This window comes from Mycteria americana, chromosome 4, assembly GCF_035582795.1.
Source record: "Mycteria americana isolate JAX WOST 10 ecotype Jacksonville Zoo and Gardens chromosome 4, USCA_MyAme_1.0, whole genome shotgun sequence".
Lineage (NCBI taxonomy): Eukaryota > Metazoa > Chordata > Aves > Ciconiiformes > Ciconiidae > Mycteria > Mycteria americana.
The window spans coordinates 2,611,195-2,628,953 of NC_134368.1; the positions used below are offsets into that span (position 1 = coordinate 2,611,195).

At 51.8% G+C, this 17,759-nt stretch overlaps 3 protein-coding genes across 4 annotated transcripts in view; 2 read left to right on the top strand and 1 right to left on the bottom strand.

Moving 5' to 3' along the window:
- ALMS1 (ALMS1 centrosome and basal body associated protein) overlaps positions 1-17,759 on the top strand; it is a 358,966-nt gene that overhangs the window by 211,738 nt on the left and 129,469 nt on the right. The window lies entirely within an intron of this gene.
- On the bottom strand, positions 77-4,037 carry PRADC1 (protease associated domain containing 1). Of its 2 annotated transcripts, none has more exons than XM_075499451.1 (5): positions 3,767-4,037; positions 2,333-2,433; positions 1,525-1,634; positions 924-1,091; positions 77-660 (listed from the first exon to the last, which is right to left on the bottom strand). In XM_075499451.1, exons 1-5 carry the CDS (start codon positions 4,020-4,022, stop codon positions 540-542), a joined length of 756 nt encoding a protein of 251 aa, XP_075355566.1. In that variant the 5' UTR covers positions 4,023-4,037; the 3' UTR covers positions 77-539. The 2 variants fall into 2 exon arrangements, with proteins under 2 accessions (XP_075355566.1, XP_075355567.1); XM_075499452.1 differs by lacking the exon at positions 3,767-4,037 and adding an exon at positions 3,407-3,498.
- CCT7 (chaperonin containing TCP1 subunit 7) lies at positions 3,856-17,004 on the top strand. Its single transcript, XM_075499449.1, has 12 exons — positions 3,856-3,984; positions 5,388-5,541; positions 6,977-7,083; positions 7,532-7,657; positions 8,315-8,367; positions 9,403-9,574; positions 11,148-11,312; positions 12,398-12,586; positions 13,195-13,292; positions 14,004-14,136; positions 15,269-15,475; positions 16,374-17,004. Exons 1-12 carry the CDS (start codon positions 3,979-3,981, stop codon positions 16,596-16,598), a joined length of 1,635 nt encoding a protein of 544 aa, XP_075355564.1. The 5' UTR covers positions 3,856-3,978; the 3' UTR covers positions 16,599-17,004.

Genomic DNA, 17,759 nt, shown 5'->3' on the forward strand with positions numbered 1-17,759 from the left:
AAATGTTGTTAGGGGATGAGATTTGTTCCTTCATCCCCTGGCTGATGAAAAAAAGAGAAACTCCCCTTTCTCTAAAACTTGTTCAGACTTCTTTAGCTCAGACAAAAATATACAGATGTTGGGCGAGCCCTGCTAGTACAGACCAGGCCTGTATGTCGCTCTCCCTCCCATCCCTGTCAGACCTCGTCCGCGTAATCCTGCATCCCTCTAAATCAGCAGCACAAATTACTGGTGGTATCTTACACATCGTTAAGATGTTTCTCAGGGAAGTGCTGTCCTGCTCTGGGCCATCACCTCCCTCCCAGAAAGTCACTACAAAGGGTGCTCGGTGCCAGGCTCAAGGTTCCCGCTGCGGGTGCCGGTGTTTGCCCTTCAGCCCCGCACCGGCGGCAGCAGCAGGATTTCCTCGTTGCTGAATCGGGCGAGGCTGGGCGGTGGGATCTCTGGAGCGCGTTGTGGACCCTTTTCTCAAACCTGGTCCCTGGGGCAAGTTTCTGGGATCCACCGAGAAGTCCTCGATCCGCCACAGCCTCCTGCTGCTACCAGAAGGTCCACGGGGGCTGCATCATTTCGTACGTGGGGATGCTGGTGACGTTGACGGGAATGGAGATGACGGCCCAGGGGAGCCCGTGCTGCTCCAGGGAGCGTCTGATCATGTACCTGGAAGGATAAAGAGGTGACAGGCGCGCCTGAGTTGGGAGAGCGGAGCCCAGCCGTGAGCATAAACCACAAACCAGCTCAAAGAGAAACTCTGCGGATTAATTATGACTGAATCCACTAAAAATCTGGTTCGCCAAGCCCCGGTGGGATATGCTGATCACTGGGACCTCCCTGTTTTGTGGGGACAAGGCTGTCGCTTGGCCCTTCCCATGAGAAGTTCCACACCTGGGGAAGATGAGATGTCTGTTGGCCAAGGCACCTACCCGTCCCTGCCCAGCAGGAAGAGCGCAGGGATGTCGGCCGTCCGCCTGGGGCTGTCCTGGATCATCTCGATGTAGAAGCTGTCGTTATCGTAGGCGTTATCTGCGATGATCACCGCCCGTCCGCCATGCTCCTGGATCACATGCGTCTTCGACAGGAACGAGCAACCCCTGGGCCAGAGCGTGACAAATCTTTGGTGGCCGCAGGCAGATCCTTGGCAGGTATGAAACCTGCAACTGCCAGAGCTTGCCTGGAAATGCCCAAACTGGGGATTGTCTCCCTGGCCCCGCGCCTCCCCCAAACCCTGCTCCTCTTTGAGTCTGTATTTTAAGTGCAGGCTGTCCCCACTCTGCCACTTCCTCCTAAGAAAAAATAAAATAAAATAGGGCTTTTTCCAACTTAGCGCAGGCTGTTTTCTAAGAGACATGACATGAAATGCTCTGTGGTAGGACCACCCTCACGTTTTCCTCGTATATAAGTCACGGGAAGAAGCTGGAGGTGACAGTAAAATGTGGCCATGGCACTGTCACCCTCTGTGCCGTGGGCAGCTCCCCTCCTGCCCGAGGGTCCCCCCCCAAACAGCTCCTGTGACGCCAGACGTACCCCCTCTCCACCAAGGCAATCTGGTCCTGGATGAAGACGCCATTATTCAGCTCTCCGCAGGCTTCGGGGGGATCCGCCGGGACCAGGTGGATCTGGTCGTACCTTGTGTTCTCCAAGAAGGAGACAGGCAGGGGTGAGGAGGGGGGGATCGGGGCTGCTTCCCCTCCCCAGCCCCACCGCGGCCATCCCCGCTGTCCCGTGCCCTGCTCATCCCCATGCAGGATGTGCTTTTGGGAAGATTTAGGGCTCTCGGGTGCAGGGATGCTGGTTGCCCCTTTCCAGCCTCTGCAGAGCCATCCCGACCTCAACTCAACAGCTTGCCTAGATTGTGGTGTGACCATGGGGAGGGGAAACTGAGGCACGGCACCGTCCATCCATACAAGTGCTGCTGGGGAACAAGTGCAGAGCCAGAAAGCATCTTTTCCTCCGGTCCTCGATGTTTCCTAGCAGATCTGCTCCTGCATCCCCATCCCGACCCTGGGTTTATTCAGGAAAAGGTCTCACATCTGTAGACCAGTTGGTTTATCTCTGCTCTTCCCCATGGGAGCCCGACCAGCCCTCCTGGGACACGGCTGTGCCTGTCTCAAAGAGTGGGGCATGTGCTCCCTGAACACACGCGGGGCCAAACTCCCCCTCCGAAAGCCTGCTGAGGCCGAAGGCAGGGACCAGCGTGTGCCCCCTTCCTAAGGGAAGGCTTGCAGAAGAGCCATTAGCTCCATTTTTATAAAAGCCTTCAAACCACCAGGCCCTGCAGTGGTGAAATATTAGGACGGAGAGACCCAAGACAAATTGAGTTCTTAATACTTACAAACACGCCACCAAAATCCTTGGCCGGAGTGGCGGTGAAGATGTAGCGGATGTCTCCAGGGCTCAGCACTTGGAAATACAAGTATTCGTGGATGCGTAAACCTGGGTGTGCATGGAGAGAGGTGAGAGGCAGAGAAAAAGAAAGGGAAAATTCCTGAAAAAAGGGAAAATACCCAGCTACGGCTCCTGAATGCACCACGCTGAAGGGAATGCACCCTTTGGTGATGCCAGCTCCCGGCTGGGCCCCGGGACTGAGGAGCCAAAATGCTGGGTTCAGCCTGGGGTGCTGCGAGGGGAGATGCACCAGCACCCAGGAGACGGGGGAAAGGCATCGGGACTGGGGTGCACCAGGGGAAGGGGAAAATGCGGCTGGACCACGGAGGGGATAGGGGTGACATGCACCCGGACTGGGGTGCACCGAGGGGAAATGCACTTGGATTGAGGCACCCTGAAAAGAAATGCACCCGGGATGGGGTGCTGGGGGGGGGAAATGCAATGGGGCCAGGGTGCACCAAGGGGAAATGCGCCTGGATTGGGGTGTGGGAGGGGAAATGCAATGGAGCTGGGGTGCGGGGATGGGAAATGCACTCGGATTGGAGTGCAGGGGGTGAAACACACCCGGATCGCGGTGCACGGAGGGGAAATGCAACGGAGACAGGGTGCAGCAAGGGGACATGCACCTGAATTGCGGTGCACGGAGGGGAAATGCACGCAGATTGGGGTGCAGGAGGGGAAATGCACCCAGAACGAGGTGCTGGGTGGGGAAATGCAATTAGGTCGGGGTGCACCGGGGGGAAATGCACTTGGATCGCGGTGCACGGAGGGGAAATGCAATGGGGCCGGGCTGCAGGAGGGGAAATGCACCCAGACTGGGGTGCAGGAGGGGAAATGCACCCAGAACGAGGTGCTGGGTGGGGAAATGCAATTAGGTCGGGGTGCACCGGGCGGAAATGCACCCGGATCGGGATGCAGGAGAGGAAATGCAATGGGGCCGGGGTGCAGGACGGGAAATGCACCCGGATCGGGGTGCACCGAGGGGAAAGGCAGCCGGGCCGGGCGGGCCGCTCGCACTCACCGCGGGCCGGGCAGGAGCAGAGGCAGAGGCAGAGCCAGAGCGAGCGGCGGAGCATGGCTGCGCCCAGCGCCGCCAGCCGCCCCGCCCCTCCCTCCCCCGCCCATTGGCGGCGCCCGCGGCACGCGCCTTTCTATTGGTCGGCGCCGCCATCAATCTCCTGAGAGACCAAGGAAGGCCGGCGCGGAGGCCTGCGCCGCCCCAGCTGCGCCTTCGGTCCCTGTCAGCTGGGTGAGCCGTCCCGGGGCGGCGGGGCCTCGGTGTCCCCTCGCCGGCTCTGCCAAATAAAGCTCCATCCATCAGCCCTGCTCGCCCCCGGCCGTGTGCCCGCTCCATCCCCTGACAAATAGTGAGCCACCTTACTGGGCCTCCCTGCCTCTCTATGGCTATTCGGGAAGGAAGGGCACCTTGCTGCGGCCGCTCTCTCCGGCCGTACCATAGAGCGCGGCCGGAAGCGGTCGCCTAGCAACGCGCGCTTCCCCTCCCGCCCCGGGGAAGCTTCTCGGCGGGCGCGGTGCATTGTGGGGCGCGGCCTGTCTGAGGCGGGGGGAGCCGGAGCGAGGAGTGCTGCCGGGATGATGGTGAGTGCCATCCGCCGCCATCCTCGCCGCCGCCGCATCCCGCTGCCCGGGGGCGGCCTGCTCGGCCGCCGCCACCCTCCAGGGGCCGTGTTTGGCGGGGTCGTGGCGGGGCCGGTGCGCTTTCAGGGGAGCGGGGATGGCGGAGGCCGGCTTGCCGTAGAGGCCTGCCGGTACCCGCGGCGTGAGGGGGCAAGTCGGGCCCCGGTTCCCGCCGGGTTCCTGGGCCCGGTCGGGAGGGGAGGCTGGGTGGGAGTGGTGCGTGCTGGGAGGTGTAGTCGTACAGCCCGGTGCGTGGCCCTCCCGGAGCTCCGGCCCGCGTCCTCCGCCCCGGCCCCTTGGCTGCGGCCCCCTTAGCCGCACGGCTCAGCTCCTCCCCCGGCTGCGGGTCCCCTTCGACTCCGGCCTTCCCCTGCTCTGAGCCCCGTTGCTGTTGCTCAGGAGCAGGCAGGCTGCGGCACAAGGGCGGTGTGTCTGCCTCTACCCTGGTTTTCTCGGGGATGCAAGTGTTTCTTTTCTGTTGAGATTTCTGCTCTGGTCGGTGTGGAAGAACTCGGTACGTTTTTTTCCACGAGATCTTTACAGGACTTGGGGAGGTCTGGCTGTGACCCTCACACCCCTCTTCTACTCACACATCAGACCCTCAGCACCAGCCTTGCCACTTTAGCGTGACGGTTGTAATACAATTTTGCTCTCTGCCCGCAGGTGGCTGTTTAAAACTGGGTGCCTCACAAACTTTGGCTGCGTTTTGGACTTTGTTTGAGCTTTGCCTGTAAGGCATGTTTGCTTTCTGAAAAAGGCTGGTGCGCTCTCAGAGCGGTGAGAAGCCCTTGTCTGCTGTGGCCACTGATATCCTCTGAGCTGTCTCTAGCACGGTTTACTGTCAGGCGTAATCACTTAAATTGTGTTCGTCTGCCACTTTCTCTCTGTGAAAGCATCTTTCAGCAGTTGCCGTCCTTGGGGCAGCTTGGACTCTGATTGTGTGACAGGGAAAGAGCTGTTGTGCCTGTTCTGCTGACCATCTTGCTGGTACTGTAATAAAAAATCACTGATCCAGTCGCAGCACTCATGCAGTTCCCCTCTGTCTCAGTAATTACTGCACGTACTGTCTTCCAGTCTAGCTTCAAACTCAGAACTTCGCTGAACTACGCTGTATGGAGGAAGATGGCTTTCGGGGACAGTTAATGGTGTGGTCCCAGGGCATGCACTGGAGGCAGCTGGGTGAATTCCAGTTACACTGTGGGAGATGGAAAGCGGTTAGCTCATGTGAAGGCAGAGGAGTTTTAAGGAGGCTGCAGGTTTTGGTCTTGGCCTTTTTGTGTGATGGGCTGTGTGAGGAGTTAGGTCCAGGTTGTCCGCAGGCTGTTGGGATTGGAGTAACGGTTTGCTGTGGGTTCTCTCTGCAGCCAACACCGGTTATCCTGCTGAAGGAGGGGACGGACACCTCGCAGGGGATCCCCCAGCTCGTCAGCAACATCAATGCCTGCCAGGTTATCGCAGAAGCTGTGCGCACTACCCTGGGACCTCGGGGCATGGACAAGCTCATTGTGGATGACCGGGGTAAGCACTGGGCAGTGGCCTCTCACACCCGTGTAGAAAAGTGACTTGGAAATAATCTCCAAGTGCTGATATTTATTCATATCTTCATATCAATTAAAACCACCATCTGCATATATGCAGACTTCAGCTTCCTCACCCCATACTGAACTTAACTCTCGCAGTAGAGGTTCAGCTTCTATCTCGATGTTCAGTTTAATGCTTTGACTCTGGCCTCTGCTGTTGAAGAGAAGATAATTGTCAGACCTACCTGAGGAACCTGTTTGCTGCCTACTAGCCTGAGTTAAGGCAGCTGTGGTCTTTGTTGTGAGGTTGGGTATATCCAGGCTTAGTGGGACTAGATATGAGAAGGCCCGTACCAGAAAGGAGAAACAGTGTGTCTTGAACCTGGGCTTCAGCTGTCCCTGACCATCTCTATTTATTTGTTAAACGAGGCTCATAATTTTGTGGAGTTAATCGGCACTTGCTGTGGCTGAGCGTGAGGTCAGTGGATGTTACTGCGTTGACTTTTTTTTTTTTGTGGTGTGATTTAGGGGTGAGACTTCCCCCCCCCCCCCCCCCGCCTCTGAAAAGCCTTGTATGAAGTCACCAAACAAATGTATTGTTTGTCATTTTTTATTGCTGGTACTGAAGGGTGGGGTGGAAGGTCTTAGTATTGTAAATAGTTTTTTACAAATAGGAACTATAATAACTTTCATTAAAAGGATAATTGGATTTAAATTTACCTAGTAACTACTGTGATTGATTTCTAGTCTCTTTCTTCATGTTTGTGTCAGACTAGAATATCTGTTTTTATCCATCTGGGGGGGCTATTGCAAAGCAAGAGGGAAATGAATTCAAAGCCCCTATTAATTAACTCTTCACACAAGAGTTGTTCTGTACTCAGACTAAATTCACTTAAATCTGCTCCAAAAATGGACTAAAAAGACGCTGTTGATACAGAATGGAGGCACCTGTTGAGATACCCTCTGTGAAACAGCTGTTCTGGGCTCCCCCTCTCCGTAGGGGTAACCCCTTCACTTTCCCTTTCAACCAATTTATAGTTGTGTATCTGGCTGTAGGAGTGTATTAAATTATTGTGGTGATCGCATCTCAAATCACATAGGAGAAAAAACCCAGTCATTTGGCTGAAGAAAAATGACTTTCAAGTGGAAATTTGGGATGAGAGCCTGTGGTTGTTTAGACATAACAAAATTCACAATGGTGCAGGACCAGGGCTTGATTGGGAAACGCTGTAGCATAAGAACAGGTTGGGGACATGTTTGACCTGAAAGGTGAACTGGTGAAGCACAGTGAGACTGGCTGGTCTGAAGTTACTGTTGTATTAACATCTCTCTGAGGTCTGAAAGCTCCCTTGGGTGTTGGGGTGCCCTTTCAGAGTGACCAGGGCTTTACTCGCAGCGGTCGAGCTTGACTTCTTTTTGTACATCAATCCTAGGCAAAGCCACTATCTCTAATGATGGTGCCACCATCCTGAAGCTCCTCGACGTTGTCCATCCGGCTGCGAAGACGTTAGTGGACATCGCCAAATCTCAAGATGCAGAGGTAGGAGGGTAGCCTGGCTGCACTCAGAAGCGTAACATGCAGCAGCAAGCTCGCTCCCATCAGCAGTTGTGTGGACTTTGTGTTACCAGGTGGGAATTGCTCATGGAGTGCTGGCATTTATTCTGGGTTTTTTATGGATGCCTTCTCTTTTGTGATCGCTTTCAAAGCTTTTAGACTGTTTCAGCTACATCTGATGGGTGGTTTGGAAACTTCAAAGATACAAAGTTCACATTTCATGAACGTAGATGACTGGGAAATGAGACTTCACCCTCAAACGGGACGTAGTCTGAACCCAGCCCTTAATCACTAAAGAATCCAGCTGCATATCTGTGAGCAGAGAAAACTATGAAATCTGATTTCCTCTGGAAGCCCTTGTGTGATTTTTGAAGCTGTCATTGCAGCGGCTCCACAGTGTATGGATGACACAGAGCGTTTCCTCTCCGTGCAGGTTGGTGATGGTACCACGTCTGTAACTCTGCTCGCTGCTGAGTTCCTGAAACAAGTGAAGCCCTACGTGGAGGAAGGCCTCCATCCTCAAATCATCATCCGTGCCTTCCGCACAGCAACGCAGCTGGTAAGGCAGTGCTGCTCGTAGCCGAGGGAAGGCTTGGCTGCTGCTGCAGATCTGAGGGGTGTATGTATGAGAGCGTCTGGGGAGAGGAGTTCTGTGCCAAAAAGGAGAAATAACACTCTTCCAGGCAAAAGTCAGTAATGAATGGGCGTGGGGGGTGACAGTAGCGATCTCATGATGTCTTACTGCAAACATCAGCTGCCTTTTCTGGTGTCAGTGAGCTGTTATTACCAGCTAGTACCTCTTGAGCGCTATTGCTTCCTTTGTTTTTGTTCCAAGGAAGAGTAAGTGGGAAAATTCATTTCCCCTTCTCCTGATTGCTGTTACTCCCTGGTAAACCTTGCATCTCATGAAGGACACCAGTCCCGTTAACCTGAACCTCATCTGGAGGTTAACTCCTTTGAAAGCCCTTTGGTTTCCCAGATCTCTGCTGAAAACAGTGGAGCAGCTCTGAGCCTCTTCCCTATCCTCTTAAAGTTAGGTTTGTGTGTTTCTTAGAATTCACGTGCTGGAAGGGGTGGAATAGCTTAACTACTTGGAACTTCAGTGACGCTGAAGTAGGGAATAAAACGTAACATAAAATACAAAGAGGAGAGTTGGAGGTCTGATCAGCTTACGACCATGAATCATTCATCCAGCTGTTGGCTTGTGTTTTGACAGGCTGTAAACAAGATCAAAGACATTGCTGTGGCAGTGAAGAAAGAAGATAAAGAGTAAGTTTCCCTTATAGATGACCTGGTTATGGAGCTGGGCTTCAGTTTGCTGGTGTGAGGGCATTTCTGACTTCTGCTGTGGCTCTGGTGGAGGTCTCGAGGTTAGGTCGAACTGCTGCGGCCCCACACCTGGGTTATTCTTGAGCTTTCGGAGTTTCCTGCTCCTCCGGGGGAGATGCTGTGCTCTCACTTGGGCTGCAGCGAAGTATGTAGGCCAGTGTCTTCCAGTGCACATGGAGGAAGCTAGGTACCAAAATAAGTGGCCTGATTTCTTTTTTCCAGTGGTGGTGGAGACTTGCAGCTTTTGCTGCAATCGGTGGCAGTGTTAAATGCTCAGCGCTTCTCTGAAAATCAGATCCCTTTTTATCTGTTGAATACATGAAGTTAGATAGCTAACAGCAGTAAGGAAATGATCCCTTCAAATGAGGTGAGAATACTAGAATTCACTTTCTCCCTGCATTTTAAGCTCTTGTCTACTTGATCTGACCTTACTAATACCTGCAGTAAAACTTCCAAGTTGAACTGTGTAACCATCTTAAATAAACCGAAAGGTGTTGTATCCTTTCTGCTGTCCCGTGGTGCAAAATACAGTAGTTCTCATGGTCGGCAGTAGCTTGGGTGATAGAGCCTGGGAGTTGGATCCATATTTCCCTGCTGTCCCTTGTATCATCCACTCTTTTACAGCATACATTACCTGAGTTAATACTTTAGAGATTGTGCCACCTTCAGGGGGTTTCAGAAACTTCTTCCTGCCTTTGGGTGAAGGAGAGGATGCTGAGCCCTGCTTTTTTGCTCAGGCCTCTGGTGTCTAAAATCCAACCGACCTGGTCAGTGCTAGTCTGATGCTCGGGCTCTACAAGGGAGAATTGTGCTGTGACATCTGTGTGCCTTGCTTTCCCCATCGGTAGAAGGGAGCTGATCTTTTCCTCTATCAGCGTGGATTAATCACGCCATACATGGTGTTTCGTGAGCTCGTGAAAAGAATCGGCAAGTGAAAAAGACCTTGTTTTTTCTTTCTTTCTTTCTTTCTTTCAGTGAGCAGAGAAGCCTGCTGGAGAAGTGTGCAGCCACAGCCCTGAGCTCTAAGCTGATCTCTCAGAGCAAGGAGTTTTTCTCCAAGATGGTCGTAGATGCTGTCATGATGTTAGACGACTTATTACAACTCAAAATGATTGGAATAAAGAAAGTGCAAGGAGGTGCTTTGGAAGTAAGTTCTGTCGGAGCGTGTCCTGAAAGGATAGGAGACAGCGATCACAGCTCCGTTGATGGGTTGACTCTAGCAGAAATGCAGCCCAGCTTGATAATGCCTGTTCGGGAATTACCAAAGCAAACCTAAGCTGTTGAAAAAGCTTAGCGAGTAGGGCTGGATTTCTTTTCTCTAGGTAGTGAATCTGTTTTGTTAAGCCAGATACACTCTTATGTTGCTGCCCTCTACAGCAAATGTTGTTACTGATACAAATTCCATTTATATCTCTGCAAATAATGAAATATTTTTGTGGGAAGTCTTTGTTACTTCTGGAACCGAAGGCCGTACAGTCCTGGTTGTATGTATGAGTACCAGGTTGGGAAAAATGCGAAGAAAACGTTGTGAAGGAGCTGATCTAGTGGTGGGCAGGGCAGATGGGCTGTGTGGTTTATACCACACTGCTGGAATACCTGTCGTGTATGGGACTGCACCCAGTATGGGGCAGGGAGTCGTTCTTGGGCTGTGGGACAGCTGGTGTGTCCGTGCTCTCTCCTGCCTGTATCCTGGGTAGGTTTGGCCCGTCGCTTGGGACCCTTCTGCTGAAAAGTAAAGCCCTCCACAGTCTCTGTGAATTATTATTCTGTGGCTGTTACTGTCTGTAAACACTCTGCATGAGCGTTTTCATTGAGAAGAGACATAATTACCCCGTTATCTTGCCCAGACAACAAATTTAGTGAATTAGGAACGTTTCAGCATCTGTTTTTGTGGTGTCTGGGCCTGCTGGTATTGTGAGGCTTGCAGAAATTGGTCCCCTGGGGAGGGTGGTGTCTCCCGTTCTGGATAAAAGCGGCTCTCCCTGCTCCGTATTGTTTGGCCTTTGTATTCTTCTGTCAGACTCCTTGGAGACCTGTACGAGGATGGGGCAAATAATTTAGCGTGCTCCTTTTCAGGGTTGGCTTGTGAGAGATCCTGGGTCATCTCACCCTGTCAGCTAGAGCAGAGAAAATCTGTGCTTGTCCTAGCTTAGGAGGGACAAGGACCTTCTGGGCTTCAGTGGCTGGGCAGAGCCAAGTCTGCAGTACATGGTTAAATACTCACAGGGTAGGAGATTGAGATGCTGATTTCTCTCCCAGCCATGAAGTCAGGATCACTTCAGGGGCCAGTGTTGGGCAGGGCAGTCCTGCTGCAAAACAATCCCAGAGGTGGTGATGGAGCTTGGAAAAACAAACCAGGGCAACAAACCCCCCCCGCCTGTGGGGCTGTGGGTGAGAAGTATCCATCTTCAAAGGGTAGAAATGGGAAAGACATCAGAGAGAACAGATTGCTCCATCCCTTGATCTTCAGATTGTATAGAGCGTCGTTTGCTGTGGTGTCTTGAGGGGTAGAAAGGAAGTGATAGAAGCTGGTTTTGTGAACAGAGAGAAGAAAATATTTGCTGCTTATTTTCTCTAAAAGTGGGTTAATCAAAGGAGACAGCTGTTGGTGAGCGCTTTGTAAATGAGGACTCTGAAAGCAGGGAGTTTCCTGTGGGAGTTATTAACCCTGTTGAGAAAACCTTGGGAAGCTGAGCCTAACACAAATCCCTGTCTTCAAGGACTCTCAGTTGGTGGCCGGAGTTGCCTTTAAGAAGACATTCTCTTACGCTGGGTTTGAAATGCAACCCAAGAAGTATCAGTCTCCCAAGATCGCCTTGCTGAATGTGGAGCTGGAGCTCAAAGCCGAGAAGGACAATGCTGAAGTCAGAGTAAACACGGTGGAGGTAAGAGCCGAAAGGGGAGCCTCTCCCGCTTCCTGATGCCCACAAGATGTTGTGGCTGCTTGAGAGCCAGTGGCATAAATGGGATTGCCTTCTGTATGCCCTTGCCCCCCTGAAAATACCCGGCTACGGCAGACTTTGAATTACAGCAGGTTTAGGGCATGTTTCTATTCAGTCATGGTGCCTCAGCTATGCCGTGATAAGTTGCCAGCTGTGTGGTGACTTCTTTACACCTAACGAGTGGCCTTCCAGGAAAAGCTTATTAAGCAGCGCTTTAAATGCTGGAAAAGCCTCTTTGTATTTAAGCAAACAAGGTAGCCATTTGGACAGTAGTTCTCTTTCCGTCTTGTTAAAACACCTTTGTGAAACACGGTCATTCTCTGACACCTTCTTGGAAAGTACCACAATGTTGCATGCATTTGGTTCCTGCATAATTGTGGTATCTAAAGATCTCTGGGCACTTTGCTTTTGGGGTCTTGGCCCCACTGTGATCTTAGTAATTATTTCCTTAAAGTTCCCCTCTCTGCCGTTGTGAACACAATGGTCTTTTCTGTTGCAGTTGGCTGCTATGTGTGGTGTTGCTGTGGGCTTTTGTAAGCTTTCCCAGCTGTCTGTGGCTGTGTTTCGCTGACAGCTAGAGCACAACAGGCTTGGGAAGCCTCAGCACACTGGTAGAGCATGAGGTTTCTCAGGATCTGTGTTTTTCCTCTGAGAGAGATACTGTAAGTCTCCACCCCAACATCCATGCACAGTTCTGTAAACACCTCTCAGACATCAGTCTAATCCCTTCTTCCTCCTTGTGTTCTCTCTCTTGAGCTGTTGCTGCCTCGCTGTCAGTTCATCCAGCCCCTTTATCGACTCAGTTCTGCTGCTGGAAGCATTTTAACAGACATGGCTCTTTGGCGTAAAATGGAGTGACCTAAAATCACCTACGAGTCTTGGAAAGCAGTTGTCTGCCAGGGCTGCACAGAGCAGTGTCACTGCTGCCTTGTGTCTTAGAAGAGCTCTTCCTTTGCAGGCGCTGCGGGATGGCGTTTGCGACCCTTTGTAACGTGAGTGCTTGTCCCTTTCTCTCTCGTCCCTCCTAGGATTACCAGGCCATTGTGGATGCTGAGTGGAACATCTTGTATGACAAGCTGGACAAAATCCACAAGTCGGGAGCCAAAGTTGTCCTGTCCAAACTTCCTATCGGTGACGTGGCTACTCAGTACTTTGCGGATAGAGACATGTTTTGTGCTGGCCGTGTCCCAGAAGAAGACCTCAAGCGAACTATGATGGTGAGCTGCCTTGTTTCAGAATAAAGACTTTTGATTTAATTTTAACAGTGCTGAGCTGGTCATTCTCAAAACAGGGCAGCAATCTGTGACGGAACACACTGTTCCTTACAAAGATTTAAAATTAAAATCATGTATTTTTTTTGCCAATGTGGTTATTAGGTAAAGTTGCCATATACTGACAAAGCTGTTCCTTGATGGAATGAATAATCGCGCTCTAATTGCATCTGCACTGCTTTTTGTTTCTCTGATGCTGTTACATATTAGGGTCTGTACATTGCATCAGTAGAGGTTTATTTTCCCTAGTTCTTGCCTGTTCCATTGTGAGTGGGTTTTTTTTTCCTAAGCTTTCTTTGTGTAGCTGCTGGACTCTACATCCTGTGAGTCAGCACTTAGAAGAAGCATAATCTTACTTTGCTGTCAAGGATTGTTTCTGATGTTGGTAGCCTGCCTAGATGCATGAGATGGGAGGAAAGTAGAAGGGTTTTTTTCCTGAATCTGGCCTGCCGGGTGGTTTTGCATCACCCACTCTGAGGAGTGGGAGCCTGCTGGGCAAATTTGTCTTGTTTGTCAGGGTTGGTAATGCCACGCTTTATCTCCTTTCTGTGCAGGCCTGCGGTGGTTCTATTCAGACTAGTGTCAATGCCCTGTCGGATGATGTTCTGGGCCGATGCGAACTCTTTGAGGAGACTCAGATTGGAGGAGAGAGGTAAAGACACCAGCTGTGAACCTGTAGTCCTGTGTAAGCACTCTAATAGTAGTTTGAAAAGTTAGGGTCTGAGCGTTAGCAGGTTTGAGCATCTCTCGCAGCGCTGGTGTGAAAACAAGATTGTGTTATTGCTGGTCTTTATGAGGCTGGGGGGGGTGTGGGAGTAAGTTTTAATCTAAATCTTACCTCTTTTATATGCTTTTAAAAATATGCATTTATTCCCCAATGCCTTGTAGAAAGCATAGTGGTATTCTTTCATTCGTAACTTAAAAGCAGCGCCTTTCGGGGTTGATTGTGACACTCGTCTGATATCCCACAGCGACACTTTGCTATCAGTGCAGATGAAGCTGGGTACTACGTAATGGGGTTCTTTCCGTCTCTAGAGGAGAAGTCCTCTTTGGGGCTGTCTGCTAACATCTGCTCTGTTCCTGCCAAGTGAAAATGAGAGCACCGGTTTAACGCAAAACCCTAGCAACAGGAAGAGAGTGGATCTTCCTGGGTCAGCTTGCATTTCACTTGTACTCCGCCTGGCTCTGCTCCTCCGTAGCTCCAGATCTGATGGGGCACTGCGTAGGGTGAAACAGCTTCAGTCACGCATCTGGCTTGTAAAGAACTTCTCGGTTCCCATACCGTCACATCGGTGCAAAGCCCGTTCAGCAGCAGCACCGCTTCTCCGTCGCTTTAACCTTTCTTGTGTTGTGCCGTTGGCAGGTATAACTTCTTCACAGGCTGCCCGAAGGCAAAGACTTGCACGATAATCCTGCGAGGGGGTGCAGAGCAGTTCATGGAAGAGACGGAACGGTCCCTGCACGATGCCATCATGATAGTCAGGAGAGCAATCAAGGTAAGGACCAGTGGAGATAACCTCCCTGCTGGGTTGGCATTGGGGTTGTCGATCGGGCCTGGCACAGCTGTAACTCCTTCTAGGAACCTTTTCACACACCAGCATTTGGCTGAGGTCTCTGTGGAGAGACCGGGAGCTCTCAGCTGGTAGAGTGGAGCGCGCAGACGGGCAGCATCTGATTGATTAACTCAAGTGCTGTTCTGTGGCCAAAGCAGTGTTGTTCTCTGCAGTGTTGCCAACTGCTTTTCAGGCATGCCTGGCTTTTGCCTTCTCTTCAGTACAGTCATAACTTGTGCTTGCTGGGTTGTGGTGTGTTCTGTAAACACCTCCATCCCAAAGGGAACACGAGATTTTTGGGTGCGTCGGGTAGATCTTCCATAGCTTTGAATAGCAGGGTTGATCTCATGTGCATGTCAGCACCTGCTAAAGCCACTTGTTCCCTCTCTTGGTGACCAGTCTGAGGGATAACTGGCTGTGAAGGTAGGCTGGGAGCACCAAGAGAGAAGCCTGAGGCATGTGTGAACGTGAGCTCTGCTTGTGGAGATGCTGGTCCTGTGTGATAGATGCTGCCGAGCTGTGGGTGTTTCTGGGTTATGCATAATAACGTGTTAATGTGGTGTTTTCTGGTTAAAAACAGCTTTGAGGCTGAGTGCCCTGAGGGGATGGGAAGAAGCTTGTCAAGATTTTTGGAACTGTTTTGCTTTTAGAAAGAACATCCTGATCTCCCTACTGAAACAAATAGGGAGAGCGAAAAAAATAGCAGAACTTGGCTGCGAAGTGCTGCTGCAAATATCTTTAATTTTGAATGCTTTACAAAAGTGAGGGAAACTTGCCCAGCACAAGGGAGCTGTGGTCTGCCATCCCTCCCCTGGTACAGCGTCCCCAAACCACTCCTTTATCTTGTGCACAGCTGGAAAGAGCTGCCGGTAGCTGCCACTGGAGGTTCTTGGCCTGTGTCTGAAGCTCCCAGCAAAGCTGGCAGGCGCTCCCAGGGCTGGCAGCAGCCTGGGCTGTAGATTCCCTTGGGCCTGGTGTGTCTGCATCACCCTGACGTGCAACACCTGCAGGAAAGGAGGCTTTCCTGCTCTCCCCATTCCTGGAACGAGAGTGAGAGTTTCCCCTCTTCTTTCAGAACGACTCGGTTGTTGCCGGCGGCGGTGCGATAGAGATGGAGCTTTCCAAATACCTCCGGGACTATTCCAGGACCATTCCAGGCAAGCAGCAGCTGCTGATAGGTGCTTACGCTAAAGCCCTCGAGATCATTCCTCGCCAGCTCTGCGACAACGCTGGCTTTGATGCCACCAACATACTGAACAAGCTCCGAGCCAAGCACGCGCAGGTGGGTGCCCACCTTTGAACCCAGGGCTGTTAGGGAGAACCAGCAGTGTGTGTGATTTCTTTCTTTCTCCGCCCCCCCCCCCAGCCTTGAGCCTGACGGATCCGGTGTAGTTCAGCTTAAGCCCACGTTAGGCTTGCGTCCTCTTTGATTAAATGCAGTGTTTTGGTTTCAGATCAAGTGTGGGCTTGGTGCAGGTTTCTATAAAAGGAAATGATCTGTTTTCCCTTTGATCACAGTTGTCGGGTGACTTCTAGAGCTGGGAGTTTTGATTTGCTTTTTAAAAATGCATCATTTGTCAGGAGGGGAGGCTTCTATATTAAACATTAAAGTAATTAGAGTATAGAAGTTGGCCGAGCCCTGTGTTTTCCAGAGGAGCTGCAGACTGAAGGTCCTGATCGCTCGCGATCATTTCGGACCTTGCGGAGCGTGCGCGCGCAGTCCAAACTCGGGCAGTTAGAGGTTGCCCCTTTGTTTCTCTCGGAAGCAGCTGCAGCTTTGTGGGGTCACTCCCGCCACGTTTCATCCTGCTGATGATTGTGGGGTTAGGGGGAATGCCCCAAAATGAGCGCCTGTATCTTGGGCCACAAAAACTGGGGCTGTGGGAAAGGGGGAGAGACAGCAGTGGAGTACAAGTCAGTCCTGTAAATCTTCTACAGCTTCCTTCTCAAGTGGAGCAAACCTCCTCTTTTATGAGGCTTTGCTCGCACTGTTTGCTGACAATAAGGGCTTTTTGTTTTTTTGTTTTCTTTGTGTTTCCCTCAAATATTCTTCCTTCATACAGTAGGGTCCAGTCTCTGCCTCTCCCTGAATGTTCACATGTCTTTGCTTCCCAGCGCTCTGGCCCCGAAGTCCTGGCCAGCCCAATAACGAGACTCTCTTCCCTCTTCTCTCCCACCAGGGAGGTATGTGGTACGGCGTGGACGTGAACAACGAAGACATCGCCGATAACTTCGAGGCCTGCGTGTGGGAGCCGGCCATCGTGCGCATCAACGCGCTGACGGCAGCCTCCGAGGCCGCCTGCCTCATCGTCTCCGTGGACGAAACCATCAAGAACCCCCGCTCCACCGTGGACGCTGCGCCCAGCGGACGGGGCCGGGGGCGAGGCAGACCCCACAACCACTGAGACCCTGCTCCCCCTCGGCGTCCTGATGGGGGCTGGCGCTCTCCTCCGATGTCCAAAGTGAAAAAGCATTGATTTCTAGCTTAATTAATGGGCTGTTTACCAGATGGTCATTTTGAGGGCTTACAGGCAACCACTGGCCTCGTTTAATTAGAGTCAAATCTTGGCCTCGGCAGCGGCAACCTCCTGCGAGATGCCCTGCCCCAACATTTCCTACGCAGCACTGATCCCCTTAGGCTCGCCTCAGCCTTCCGCTTGGAAGCCGCGCTGAGCGGAGCCCTCTTCAACACTGGCAGGTAGTGCAGCGAGTGTGGGGTTTGTTTGTATTTATACTCTTTTTTTTTTTTTTTTTTTTCTTTCTGATGGAGGTTTTGAACCCAGGCTCAAACACAATAAAAAGATGACCTTGTTCAGTCGCAAACTGGGGTGTTCCTCTGTTCTCTGCTGCTGGCTTCGTTCCGCAGGGTGGTAGCTCATGGTTAGAGTTAAAAGGTTAACCTTTCAAACTGGTTTTTGCCCCGTTTAAAGGCAAGCCCTGCGCTGGGAAGCAGGACCAACTCCGCGTGCGGCCCAGTTCCCCATGCTTCCAAGACAGATCGCCTCTGCGCTTGTTATCTCTCTTGGAGCTCTTTGGTATTGCTCGGTGACATTTTGCTTGCTTTTGCTTTAAAAAGCAAGCAGAAATGTCATTTACATCTTGCCTTTTGCTTTGTGGCAGGTGGTTCAGGGCAGCAGCTGTGTCTGACATCTCCAGCCCTGGCGAGGGGCTCTGGGGAGAGGATGTGTGGGGCTGTTGCTGCTTTGGGTATGGATCCTGGCTCTTGGGGCATCTCCGGCAGGAAAATTCTCTTGGGGAGCCTTGGGTCTGGTAACTTGAAAGTGTTAATGGAAGACAGTGGGAGAAATTTGGTATCCATCTGGTATTATTAAGCCTTTGAGATCTTGTTTAATTAGGCAAGTTGATGGTCCATTACACCACAGAATGTGTTACTTCTGCCCGGTTCCTAAAGCGCTGCCACGCGACAGCCAGTACGGGCCCCGCTAGAGGCGTAGAGGCATCCGGCGCGTCCCTTAACGTGACCCTCGTGGCCGTTCATCTCATCCGAAGCCCGTTTGGCAGCGTGTGAGCGGTTGCGCTGAAAAGGGAGCGCAGTTACAGCTTTC